The 14,618-nt window shown below is 39.6% G+C and overlaps 1 protein-coding gene across 3 annotated transcripts in view; it reads right to left on the bottom strand.

Annotated features, from left to right (window-relative positions):
* MACROD2 (mono-ADP ribosylhydrolase 2) overlaps positions 1-14,618 on the bottom strand; it is an 845,829-nt gene that overhangs the window by 38,514 nt on the left and 792,697 nt on the right. For all 3 annotated transcript variants that reach the window (XM_030946263.1, XM_030946261.1, XM_030946262.1), the window contains exons 12-13: positions 8,579-8,641; positions 5,179-5,244 (exon numbers count right to left, since the gene is read on the bottom strand). In XM_030946263.1, the coding sequence (XP_030802123.1) occupies positions 5,179-5,244; positions 8,579-8,641 (129 nt within the window). The remainder of the gene's footprint in view (positions 1-5,178; positions 5,245-8,578; positions 8,642-14,618) is intronic.

Below are 14,618 nucleotides of genomic sequence, written 5' to 3' on the forward strand. Positions count from 1 at the left end.
CACCAAGATTTCATTTTAATCTATCTTTATAACAGATTAGATTTATTGAAGCCCAGGTTTAAAAATGCTTGGCAAACTAGACCTTTTTAGGTGCAACAACTCATAGAGATATTTTATCAAGTTTTCAGGTAAAAGACCAAACAGTTCATCTCTGCAGGTGGGACCACCAAATACTTCTCCTACCTGTTTGTGCTTCAAGCTGACAGAAGGGCATCTCACCTTCTGTCCACCTGAGAAATTCCAGGTGCAGCTGGTATAAAAACTGTGGGCATCCTTCTCCTGACATAAGGAGCAGGACCTGTTGTACAGGGCTCTGGGAAATGAAAAAGCTGAGAAAAACCTGATTGCCTTGGTTAGAGCCTGTCCAGGGGAAAGGAGTGGAGGGAGGAGATGAAAGAGCAGGAGCTCATGCTGGACTGGTGGGAGCACAGCTGAATGGCTCTAGGTCAGCTAATATTCAAAAATAAGGAGGATTTAAATAAACCAGGTAAGTGGATTAATGTTCACTGTTGCAGATGCCAGTACTAGTGCAGAGATACCTCTTGAGTAGTTCAGGGGCTGGACCCCATCTGGATGCACAACTCAGGTGAGATTAAATGTGAAGTGAATAACCCACATTACAAACAGCCCCCAGTGAACCTTGTGGAAGTTGTAAAGAGAAGAAGTGGCTGGTTGGATGGTGGTGCTGACATCCCTGGTTAAAAACCCCAAACTCCACAAATTAGCTTGTGTTAGCCAGTTTGCTTTCACAGGAATCCTTCTAAGCAAGTGACAGAAAAATGTTATCACTTGAGCAGGCATGCAAAGCCACAGGTATGGCTGAGGGTGTTGAAACTCTTCCATTGAAAAAGGTTCTTTCTCAGTTACCTATAATTGAAATTTTCCAGGCTGAAACTTTAGGTCTAATCATAGCCCAAGGGTGAAGTAAAAACGTTTCATTGGTAGCTGCTGAGTGATCAAAATCAGGTCAGTCATTTAGATGTCTTAATATATACATAAGAACTGATTTTAAATACCTCTTTCTGAACATATTGGCCTTTCAGTCAATCTTTTTCACGTGCTTTCCAATGACTAATTTATGTCAATTTGCACAGCTCCCCTGCATTTGAAATGCTCTTTCAGTTTATCCCTTCTCAATCACTTCTGTATGTAGGACATCATGATTTTTCCATACTGAGAGCTACAGCTGGTGAAAGAGGAATTTAAACCCATTACATTTTACAGTCAGGATACTTACCAGCTTCTGGGTTGCCCAAAGAGAATTTTTAGGGCTAACCCATAGCCAAGTCATATATCTAATTCTGTTTCTGAAAACACAAGCCCTCCAGCCAACTGAATCTGACTCCAGAGAATGCAGAAACACAGTGACTTGCTTTCAATGGCACTCCCACAGAAGCCCAGACTTTGGTGAACACCTGGAAATAATTAATCAATCACTTCTTTATTTTAAAAATTAATTAGTATATGATTTAATTTACTTGCCCTTCAAATGAAAATTCAGTTCTTATGAAGTGCTAATGAATTATAATCAATGTATTGTGCACAGAAACTTTACACAGTAGGGATTTATGCTTCACCTGTACTAAATCCAGTTCCTTTTTACATTTTTTCTGCCAGAAAGTCTAATCATTAAATTGGGTTAAATAGCAATTGGAAGAAGGGGCAACTGAGATGAAGATGCAGAACATTCTCTGCAGACACACAGACATGCATGTACACATCTCTCTTTAACAAAACATAAGCACAGGTTCAATCCTTCAGTCCAATCTCTACATACTACATGGTCAGTTTAAAATGAGTTTGTAACCCCAGCACAATCTTGTACAGACAGACATACCAGACTGAGTGCAGCCTGCCTGATACACCCTTCATCTGCTGCATAAGCATTAATGACTTTAATCACTTTGTTCTGCCCTTACCCTTCATAGAAAGAAGCATCTCTCACTTGAAATATGCTGGTTTAAAGGATCTACTTCCATATGCACAGTGATGAAGCACCTGCAAAGGTGCTGCCCAGAGATGTCATCTCTCCCCCAAGAGATCAGGGTTAAGCATGCAAGTCTTTAAGGGTAAAATTGCAACAGTTCTTTGCAGACAGTGGAAAGAGAAACTTGGCACAGAGTGGAATAACAGGATATCTTTACAGTGTTGCACTGAAAATCCTGATATTCTTGAAATATGACTGTTCTCCCCCTTCCTGCAGCTTCCTCCCCCCCCTTTTTTTTTTTTTCTGGAGACAGATGAACACTCAAAAAATTCAGTTTGCTCAAAGGCCATGTGCAAACTGGGTTTGTGCAGACTGTTTTTCCTGGACAGTATCTCTCCTAAGGTAACAGAAGACATATACTTTTAGATTAATGTGAGATTTGCAGTCTCACAGGAGGTTTTCATTTTAATCTAAGTCCCTCAAGTGTAATTCCTCCACTGCCCCCAACTCTTATAATGAAAATCCCTTTCATGTTCCTATCCTCCCTCTTTTCCTTTAAAAAATGATAAAGAGGACTCGCTTACAACAAAAATACTAGATCTTCATAGTAGCAGAGATGGATGTGCTTTGTTTTGAATAGCATCACATTCTAGAGCAATAACTATATCAACGTGTTTGCTATATTTTAATCCCAGAAATATGAGGAGGGGAAAAAAAAGCAGAAAAAACTGCTAGTCAACTCTAATTGGACTCAAAATCATTGTTTTGGTGCACTCAAAGTGAGCTGACATTTGAAAGACCTAAATTTTCATAGCAGGACAGAATGGTTTAAACGACGCATTTTGGGAATATGCAGCTAGACTTCTTTGGCATAAATCTTTTACAGTAATTAAGTGGAAGGACTGGGAAAACATAATTTCTTTAAATGCTTTATGTCCTGTTCATTTAGTTGAAAATGAACTAGAGAAATGAGTATGTTCCAGAACCTGGAGGTTTTAGCCTTGTTAACTCGGTGGGCAAACAATTTGAAAGCTGGAATTTGTTTCAGGAGCATCAGGTGTTTTCAGAAATGCCAGGATTTTGTAAGAGTGCCATTTCTCAAGAAGCAGCACTTTTTTATAACAGTAGTATTTATTATAAAAAAACCTCAAAAGCTGAAATTATAGAAACATTGAAGAATCACAGAGTGGTTTGGGTTGGAAGGGATCTTGAAGGTCATTTTATTCCAACCCCCCAGCAGGGACACCTTCCACTACACCAGGCTGCTCAGAGCCCCATCCAACCTGACCTTGAACACTTCCAGGGATGTGGCACCCACAGCTTCTCTGTGCAACCTCCACCAATGCCTTGGCACCCTCACAGTAAAAATCTGCAAAGCTGAAACCTACCAATGGAAATAAGGATTAAAACCTTGGCCTGGTCCATGATGGCCTTGCTGTTCAAAATTTTTGTTTCCATTAAAAAAAAATAGCAAGCAAATAGGAAAACATGATCTTAGCTTTTCTTTTTCTTTTTTTTTTAAACTTGTACAGTTTTACAAACAAAATCTATGGAGGAGAGTTGTCTCACTCCTTTTTCCCTACCAGATGGTTCCCATCATTCTTATGAGGAGAGGTAGGACATCAAAGAGATAATGCACTTTGGATCTCTCAGGGCACTATCTCTTCTGTCAGCCTCTCAAGAGAAGATGGGAAAACATTACATATACTCTTAATATATTATATGAAAAGTGAGACTTATCACACAAAGATGATTTCTTCTCTAAGAAGAGACTTCTAATGCAGCAATGTAAAAACCTAGAGGGCTTACACACTGAGAAGCATATCAGAAGACAGTCATCTTCTTTGTTAGGAACAAACACTCAGAACAATACCAATTTGTTGGGATCATTAGCTGGCTGCAGATGGAAAAGGGAAATCCAAACCCAAAGCCTCACTGTGACCCTCACATTGTGAAACAGAGAAAATGGGGAGTCTTCCAGATACAGAATACATAAACAGGCCAAATGTCTTCAAAACAAGAGAAATTAATGACAGGCAATCACCAACCATGCTGGGATTGAATCCATCACTATTTCTGCCTTCCACTAGCCTTGCCATGACTTCAATTTGTGATGTATCAAAAGCAAAAGCCAGTGCTCCAGCAAAGGTTTGTGGTTCTTTTTTTCTTTGCAGCATCAATCAATCTGTTAAAAGAGTACTTAAATCAACCTGCCCAAGGCTTTGAACTCATAATCAGGTAAGTATGTAGGCCGTCCAGCATGTGGCTTTGAACAAAAGGGCAGGATCTCACACCCTGTCACACTTATCTAGAAAAATGAGACGAGAGTCAAGTAGCGATGCTGAATTAAACATTAAATCTTTTAAAATAAATAAGTTAATGGATGTTAATAATTATGTTATCTTAGTAAAAGGCATGAAAATTTTCTATTAGTCTTTCTTGAAGGCCATACTGATGGATTGTATTTATTATAGATAGCATAACTCCTGTTTCAGATTACCAGTAGCAAACATTTTGTAAAACACCCAGACTTCTTCCTGATGTACCCCCACAAAAATGCTAAAAAATGTAGACCAGCACAAGCAACTAATAGCATGATTATTACAGGAATATCAAAAACAATACAGCTGTGCACTGGTTCCAATCTGCTGGTAAACCAACAGCTCCACAGGAAAAATCTCAGCGTGAAACATTTAAATTAGATAATCTCTCGTTTCCTAAACACCCTGTCATTTGGTCCTGTGACACTTTTAAATATTTATTACAAACTAAATTATCTGAGTGCCCAGCACAGTCTGCACAAGATAAACATTACTTTCTGCCTCTCTATTATGACTTCATCTCCTCCTGTCTCCTCCTGATGTGTTTATAGCTATTGTGTTTTTCTTTTCCCGCATCAGGAGAGCGCTGAGCAGGGAGCTGATATTGCTGAGATAGATGTGCATGCTGAACTACATGCCTGTGAATCACCCCAGTGAGCCCAATCCTTTATTTTGGATATGTCATGTATGATATTTTAGTATTACCTCTGTAATAAGAGGACTTAGAAATTTGTGGCATCTCTCCTACCAGCACAACAGTTGGTACCAAGTACTTCATTACAAAGACTTTTGAAAATGAAAATCCAAGCATTTACTTATTTCTGTATTGCTTAACTGTGATTTTGGCTATTTCCAGACAAAGGAAAAAAACAGTTTCATGAAATGCCCTCTTGGGATGGGATATTTCAAAACATAATTTCCAATCTTTACCTTTATTCTCACTCAGATCAATGTCTTCTGACGATAGGCTGGCTACAGCTGAAGGTTTTGTTTCACCTGTAAGAGCAAAGGAAATGAAAGAGAAGCTATTCATTAAATAGAAAACTGATGAACCACTTTACTGAAAAAAAAGTGTTAGGCCTCATTGAGACAAGATATTGGACCTGAATTTCATTTACTGGGCTTCCATCCATTCCCTGGTTATTACTGGTCTGATCATCTTCCCTAAGCAAGATGTAATCCAACATTCCAATCCAGCCAGGTTAAATCTGTACTTCAATTTCTCATAATACAGAGAGAGGAACGACTATTGGTTTCATGGGTATGCTGGTATCCTATTTGCTCTGAGATTCATTTTTTTCATTTAATCCATATATTTCGAGAAAAAACAATTAAGTCATTCTTAAATTGAATCATGTCCATGAATCCCACTGGAATCCAAATGACTAGATGCAAATGCTTTCCTGAAAATAGAAGCTTTCATGAGTCAGGCCTGAAATTAGAAAGTTCCTAAAAACATGCAGCTTGGAGTTTTTTAATAGTGGAGCACACAGGTAAAACTATTGTAGTTAATAGATACAACTGGTACCTGAACTTAAATCAGTAGTGGAAGTGAAAACATTTTACTTTCTTGCTAATTTTTATAGTTCTAAAAATCTATATAAGCTTTCATTTTAATTTCTAGACTTTAATTTCTTTCAAAAGACTTGTTGTTGATGATTCTGGGAAAATGTTTTCCTTATATAGCCATCTAGTACTTTTAACTAGATTGAAAGAAGAGCTCAGAACCACCTGCCATGTTGTTTTTCCATGTGTTAACTGTGAAGTTCATTGATGACAGACTGGAGGGAAGATTTTAAAAAAACCCCACACAGTTTAAAATTTTCAGTCTTTTCAGGCTATTACTGGTTTCTCCACTACAGCAGTTTTCTTTAAAATATATACTTTTCTTTATTATATCATGATATTTTTCACTATAATGAGAATATAAAAATATTTATGTAATGGACCAGGTAAGAATAGAGCATCAAATTTTTGCCCTATATTTTCTTTCATAATATTGAAGTATATGATTTATCACATTCAGAAGAGGTTTATGCCTTGGGTTTAGATAATACAAATAAGAACTTCAACATTTGGTGGGATTGCTCCTAACAGGGGTCACTCATGGTGTTTAGAAATCTTCTAAGCATACAACTGTGTACCTTGGGAAAATCAGGTCATTTTCTACTGCCAAGAAGGGGTGAAAAAGCAGCAATGTCAAAGTTCCTGGTGATGCTTTGTCTCTGCAGTGCACAGAGCAGAAAACAGCAGAGACTCACTAAGTGGATAGAACAACCTGGGCTAATTGTGGCCCTCTCTGTTCCTGCCACTCTGTAAGCCAGGAGGGAAAACTGTTAAGCCAAATCTTTTTTTCCTGCAGCACCATCTGCCCATGGTCAAGGAGGTGACTACTGAGCTACGAGTGAGCATGACATTATCTTCAGGAATGTACCTAAATCCCATCCCTAAAGTGTGACATTTTCTGGATCTGAGACCTCAAATGGCTGGATCTTTTATTTGACACTCTTCATAAGAATAACGAAACATGAGTACCAATACAAGATAGCAAAAGAATGTATATCAGGGCTCTGATAAACCAGCTCTGACAGCTCATGTTGCAACAAGTCATAACAAGCAGTTTTGGGAAAAGCACAACGCATTTAAAACACCTACATACAGCAAAGTAGTAGTTTCAAGAGGCAAAAATTCCTTAATTCTGTTGGGGGGAAAAAAGGAGTATTTTATTCAATCAAACTGAAATACTCACCCCATCAGAGTGACTATCACTGACAAGCACCGTGGGCTGTACTGGGCATCTGCAGATGCTATAATCAGGTTTAACAGGAACCTCAGCAACTGGAGCCAGGAGCTCCAGGCAGTGTTAACTCTTAGGTGAGCTAGCAGTCAAGCAGTACTTGGTAAAGTTAAAAGCTCAAAATTGCTTGAAAAAAGACAGACCACGGTCTAGTCAGAGATTCAAAAGAGAATCTCAATTCACACAGAATAACTCATTCTTCTCCCTGGTCCCCTGGGCCTGTTTAAAATACAACTAGCATGAAAGTGGAAAAATCAGGGAAGGATACGTGGTTGCCCTCCAGCACTTACAAAACACCACCATAACCTTATCCTGGGGAGGATAAAGTTTGCTGAGGTCCATGGGAATCTATTTTATTCTGTAATACTGTTTGCTTCTGGCTTCACCTTGCACTGCCTGCCCTGCATTAGGAGGCAGGAGAGGTGACAAAAAGGACATGAAACACAGAGGGACTCCAAGCACGGACAACATCAGATGTTAGCACTCAGCTGCAGAACAGGAAGGCAGGGAGAAAAGCTGCCCTTTTACCTACACAGTGGCCAATGCACTGCATGAGAAGAATTCCCTCATTCAATGGACTTCTCATTACCACAGTACAGGAAGCAAATCAGGTAAGTGAGGAATCCAGGCCTTCTCAATTTATCTGCTGTATTGGCTGACTGGCTGCCTTGAGCTCAAGGAATTCCAAAGAAAACCCCTTTTACTCCCTCTGGTTTAAATATGGTTAAGGAACATTCTGCATTACAATGGGAAAAAAATCCTAACCACATGTAAAAACAGTGTGCTACATGTAATACTACAGTCAAAGAAATACTTAAGAAATAAGGGAATAGACAGACATTTTGATTGCCACTTCAGGTCTTTTGGTAACTAATTCATTCTAGCTGTCTCTTGCAAGGAACAGAGTTGTGCAAACCATAAACAATCAGACAACAGAACAGAAAAAAAAAAAAACCAAACAGAAAAAAAAATCTCTTGTGAGCATGGAGGGACATATATTCCAACATACTGAACTCACTATAATTTATAAGTGTGTCACCTGCAAAACCCACCACTCGTGCACTCTGACATTCACCCACAGCATATTTTTCTCTATGGATTTAAATCTTCATAACCATTATGACTTGTGCAGACAATTTTTTAAGACTTGAAAATACCCTTTAAAAATATTCAGGAGTTGTGTTTTCACCAGAAGGAGCCTGCTGCTTGCTTCCTCCTTCCCCAAATTTCTTTCCCTCATTCCTGTTCTGTGCAGAAGGGAAAAAAAAATATTCCTTGTGAGAGGATTAGCAAGATTAGTCAACTTAAAGGGAGAATGTAGAGCTGGTAAACTGGAGAGGGGTCTGCATTCCTACACTGCAACACATTCATTCATAAGGAATGAAGATTCAGTCTCTAATGGGAGAATTGCTCAAGACCTGAGCTAATCTGGTGAAAATGTACAAACATTCCCCTTCAAAAGCATTGACTAAGATTATTGTTCACCAAAGTGGATAAAACCTAAGACAGGCCTTTAAGGAGCTGGGCACAAACCTGCTTCTTGGCTCTGGGTCTTATTTTCATCGCTGTTTTGCTTATCCACTGTGCCATTGCCACCTATTGAGAAAAACACATAAAATTATTTATTATATATCTTTTTATTGGTACCTGGAGCACTGCAATATTAATTGTAACCAATTTAGCACAAACTGCTAATTTACAGCAAAGCACTGTGATAAAAAAGGAGAGATGTAAAGGTAAGCTGAAAAAAACCTGCCAACCGGACCAGTTCCATTTAAACCAGTCATGATTTTTATCTCAAGATGAGGATTATAGATTTTTATCTCAACAGGCTCACTGGAAATAACAATACCAAATAGAGGGACCTTTCCCTAAACACAGTCCACAATAAATGAAATTGTTGCTTGAAGTTCTATGTATTTTATAAAGAGGTTTTTTCCTAGGGTTATTTTCCTCCTGTAACATTTCAACAGGATTCTTGGGCTGTGTTTCTGACCTGCAGAACTTACTCCCATGCCTATGGAAGGTAAGAATCAACTGCATCGAATTTTAAAGCAAAAGCCACAAAGCCACTTAACAAAAAGTATAAAAATGCATCACAAATGGCCGTAATGAAGACAGTGCATCAAACCAAAGTAAGATTGCTAAGTTTTCCCCTTTTTACAGTCACATTCATTCTCAATTTTCCTCACTACTTCACATTCATTACCCACTTTCTACCCTCCAGCTCCCTTTTGGAAGGCAGGCATCAAACAGCAAATAACCACTGAGAATGGCTAATACCCTGAAAAATATCTATGGGTCTCCTAAACCTTGCTTGCCCTGATTAGAAATTTATCAGGATTTCTTTGCTTTCAGGGGTGGAAGAGGCTCTTTTAGCTTCATAATAACATGATAGGCTGCAGAGCTGCATGCAGGATTGGATGCCACGGCCACACTCCCTGCTTTGCAGCAGCACAACAACAGCTGAGCACCAGCCTTAATGAGGCATTTGAAAAGTTGACTGCTGAGCATATACGTTGTGAGAAGGGAAATTCATTCCCAGGCCTGGAAATGTCCTGATAATGATACACAATTTTTTTTTTTCTGTGATCTTTGCTGGCTGCTGGGTTTTCTGATTACAGCTTCTCTAAAACAACACAGCTGAAGTTCCTTGTGTCAGCCACCTTGCTTTTACTTAACACGTGGAACCTGGTGATGGGAATAGCAGTGGTCCAAAAGTGATTAGGTGGATGGAAGGAAAACAGAGAGAGCACATATTTTCCACAGGCAGATGTACATCTGGTGGCACACTGCACCCAGCTGATACTTAAAGGCTGAGGTATGATGCTTTCCCTCTTTCCAGCAGGCAATTCTTCCTGGCATCCAGCAGATGGGACTAGTGGAGAATTATTTCCAAAGCTGGCCCTGCACAGAGCTGCTCTCAGGAGGAGAGGAGATGGAGCAGGAGCTTGACAGCCCTCACCTGAGAGAAGAGAGGTGGGCAGGGTGCAGCTGATGGCCATCAGTGGGGACTTGGGCTCCCTGCCCTCCTGGTAACTCCTTGTATGAATTCTAACCTTAATGGATGCCTTGCCATAGCGATTTCTTAGCACACTAGTGAGCTCTAACCTGTAAATATTGCATTATGTGGATGACCAAAATGGACTGACAGAAGCTGCAGGGTTTTTCTTTCCCTGACTTGAAATCAAAAGGTGCTGTTTTCAAAGTCACCATTCTGCCTGTCCACACACAATAGGAGGACCACATGGAAAAGAAACCCCAGAAAGTTGGCTAAACTTTTATCTCCCCCACCCCTTTTCTCTTAAAACACAGGCTTGGTGCCATCAAGCTGTGCAGCCAGCAATACATAAATAAAGACAATCCTGTAACACAGCAGTGCAGCAGCACTGGAAAAATCTTTACCAATAGGTCAGACCAAAAGAGATTATTGCATCACTGTAAAATGAGCAGTGCCAAAGCTTCAAGGATTCAATTATGGTCAAGTGTGACATTTTTCACTCTATGCAGAAAGAACTTCACAACCAGAAAATGCAGGTCAGGCATAAATGTCACTACTGATATATAAATGAACTTAATTCTAGCCATTGCCTTACTCCATTCACAATTAAAACTCCATTTCCAGATGCTACTTGTTTCTACATCCATTATTATGACTAGAAGCACAACTTATTTATGACTAAAACCAGGTATTTCAAGCGTTCATTCATATTTATTGACAAGGAACTATATCTCTTGCTTAAGTCACTCAGAGAAAACTTAAACTACAAGAGAAAGTTTAAATGATCATCTGGTTTGGTAGATTATCAAGTAAACCACATTTCTCAGTTCTAAATGTATTATTTTACTGGCCATTCACTGTTTAGAACTGGTCTCATAGAACCTAAATTACAATTTTCTCAACATGTTTTCACTTCATTTTGTTCCTTTAGAAAGAAAAATGTGAAAGACTTTAAGCAGAAATTTCACCTCTTGCACTCTGACCCAATCCAATAGACTGACTGGATCATGACATGAAAATTCACCTTGATCAGTGCACTGACAGTAAGGGTTGTGCCTGGCAAGTGACTTTGGCAGAAATAGAGAAAAGGAAATGCTAAAAATTAAGACTGGACAAGTGATGCTCAAATAAATGACTTGCAGAAGGAATGGTTAAGCTCTGCTTGGCCTGGAGTATCTATTTATCTTGTGAGAAAGGGTGGAAGCTGAGCATGAATACGCTGACAAGAAAGCAAACTACAGAGTGGAGAAGTAACTAATCCTAAAGTCTTTGACAAACAGGTTTTTCCACTTTTAAAAAACCCTTCTAATGAGTCTCTCACTGAGTGTCTTTGATTGATTAAGAGTCTTTCTGCAGTTACTGCTCTTCACTGGAACTGGGTGCAGAGCAAATGGAAAGGCTTCAAGGAGCACGTCCTCAAGGCAAAGAGCTGGAAATATATTTTACAATTTACAATTTTTCCATCATATTTTTATTCACCCCTGGCTCTCCTTTTCTCCAGGCAGAAAACCCAGAGCCAGTACATTTTCCTTGAGTCTTCCCCACGACATTATTTATAATAAAAATGTCTTTTCCACTGGACGGCTTCTACAGTATCTGCCATCCTTCTTTTCCCACTCCCGCAGCAATCAGTGATTGTATTTCCTTTAGGTGAAAGCTGTCCTCACAATATTTGCTTTTCTATTACACTGGTAATTGAACAGCAATCTGTCATTCACTCCAAAGGAGATACAAAAAGTGGCAAATGACACATCGTGTCATTTTAGGCCAGAAAATGTAAATGATTTTGAGCCACATCACAAGACAAATGGGAACATCTGTTTCTTTTCCCCCTGGCATGACAGTCAGTTCTAAAAAATAGAAGTTTGAGGATTACAGTAGTACTGTACAAACAAAATAAGCACATCAGACACTAAAATACCTTCTTCTGCCCATATATTCAGCTTTCTCTTGCCAAGTTGACTACTGCCTGATAGGTTTTTGCTGTCTTCTCTTGGCATTTTCTTTGAGGTCATCAAAAAATCCATTCCCCTTCCCCAAATGTTCTATTTGGTAGAAAAGAGGCTAAACAAGGATCAATCAGCATGCTCAGCAAGCTGGCAGAGCAAGTGGCACTTTAACTCCAGCAGAAAAGAGGATTCTCCAGGAGTGCCTGCCCACTTGCTGCTATGGAGAGGTATTAGCATGCCTAGTGAGGTGCCAGCTGCAGTGGCAGCCCCCACATGAAGCAGATAATATGATAAATAATAAGCCAGCCATCAGACAGGAGAGGGCTGGGACAAGATCCTGATGAAAGAAAGGTCAGGGAACAAACCCTTGGAGAAGGTATTAGCATTCTTCACATTTTCTCTGTAAGAGCCTGGAAGCATGTGGCTTCTTACATCTTCCACTGTTCTTGTGACAAACATAGCAAGTCAAAAATATTAATAGCCTGCTGGCCTCTTGGCTCTCCCCATTTCAGAGCTGAGCAAGTGCTGTGTCTGCTCACACACCTACTCCTCTCCAGCAGCACCTTCCTTCACAAGCAGCTGGTGACACACATAGAGATGAGGCTAAAGTCAGTGCCCCAAAAACTGCTGCAAAAAGAGATTTTCCACAAGAAAACAGAATTGTAGATACTGTATTTTTTTTTTTTTTTGTTTAAAGGAAGAAATTCTGCATAACCAGTACAAACCAGTCCATTTCTACCCCTCCAACACAGAATCACAGAATATCCTGATCTGGAAAGGATCCACAAGGATCATCTAGTCCAACTCATGAACACAGAGGCTATTAATAATAGAATTGTTTTTGCTACAGAGAAGATTTATTTATATCATCCATAGGGTGTGTTCAGAATAAGGTTTCTCCAAACCTCCTCTTCCTTCCTGGGGTAGAAATAAAAGTGACAAAGGAAAATACCTGAAGCTTTCATCTTAATTTGTGCAAGTGCCACATCCTGGGACACCAGGTTGGATCCTGTTACATCTCTGAATGGCTCTGCCATGCAAGTTCAGGAGCATCCTCTGCTTTTCTGCATGGTCAGTGACTTTGGCATCCCTCCACTGGTCTGACCTGTGCTTCTTTCTTGTAAAACAAATACAAGTACAACCAAGATCTATCAGACAAAGGGGTGCCAGTTTTGAACTGTCCTTTTGACAGCACAGAAATACTGCCATGGTAATCATACTGATGACATTAAGGTCCTTATTATATAGCACAGAAACTAATTAATGAGAAAATGAAAAATATAGGCCTTGATCTGCATTCTACACACAAGTAGATATGCTTGCTTCACTGAAACCCATGAAATGTGAGAAGAAAGCACATGTACATCCACATAGGCACTTGAGATCATACAGCCTGCAACCATTTTCAAACTATTCCAGTGGTAAAATAATATCAGACATAAACCAAGAAGCACATACGCACAAAGGCCATTATTGCAGAACTACAAACACATTAAAGTGAATCATTAATGTGGTGGCCTGAGGTTGCTGAACATTTTCAGTTTTCATTTTAATTTCTTTTAATTAAATTATGATTTAGGTCAGTTTTAATCATTACTTGTATATAACCCCTTTGGGGTAAATTTTAAGAAGGTTTAGTAACGAGTTATCCGCAGTAATTGTTTAATGGAGTTATGAGACTCTTCCCCCTGTGCTGCTTCAACAAATTACCATGCTGCAGATGCAGCCCTGAACAGGCTGCTGTGAGCGCACCCAGTCCAGTGAAGCTGTCAGTCCAATAAATGAGGGTGTTTCATTTCCATGCAGCATTTTGTCCAGGAGTGTGGGAAGAGAATGAGAAAACTGTAGCTTGAGTGGCTTATCTCAGAGGCTAAAACCAAAACTATTGTATTTAATGTATTTAACATCCTGAGAAATACAAGTGGTGAAGTCACTGGGTCTAACTCTCCATGGATTCAGATTGTGCAATAGAGGTGCTGGGCAAGGGACATGGAGCATTTCATTGCCAAGGATGCTGAGCATTGCTATTCCTATGATGCTCCAAAACAAATGGAGGGAGACATCTCCTGGAAGCTTGAGCTGACCAACACAACCAGAATATGGTGGATATCACACCCTGGATGTCACAGGCAGTTTGTGCAGAGGACAAGGATAATATTGGCATTTTGATGCAAAAAAAACCCACACACTGAGCTCACTTGGCTTTTCACTGGGTCTAACTCTCCATCGACTCAGATTGTGTATTGCAGTATTACAAGGTGCTGCACAGTATTACCACTGTGCTTGTAGTGTATAAAAGGGGACAGAAATTGCTCCTGTGAGTTGATGCAGAATTCAGAGCACTATAAAGAAGCCCTGACCCCTGGCCCTACAATTAGTCCTATCCCAGAGAAACAAAATGACCCCATGAAGGCAAGTGCAAAATAAACCCTCAAATTTTATCATGACTATATAAATTTACCCTTTGTTCATACTTTTACAGTGTGTCTGACATCTGAGTAACGACATACTACAAGGGACAGCCACATGGCTTCTTTTCCAACCCACAGTCAAAATAAAGCTTGAGACCTATTTTGATTTTTCACAAATAGAAGAAACAGGCAGAGAAGCCAAAGAGAAGACT

This window comes from Camarhynchus parvulus, chromosome 3 (genome assembly GCF_901933205.1).
Source record: "Camarhynchus parvulus chromosome 3, STF_HiC, whole genome shotgun sequence".
NCBI lineage: Eukaryota > Metazoa > Chordata > Aves > Passeriformes > Thraupidae > Camarhynchus > Camarhynchus parvulus.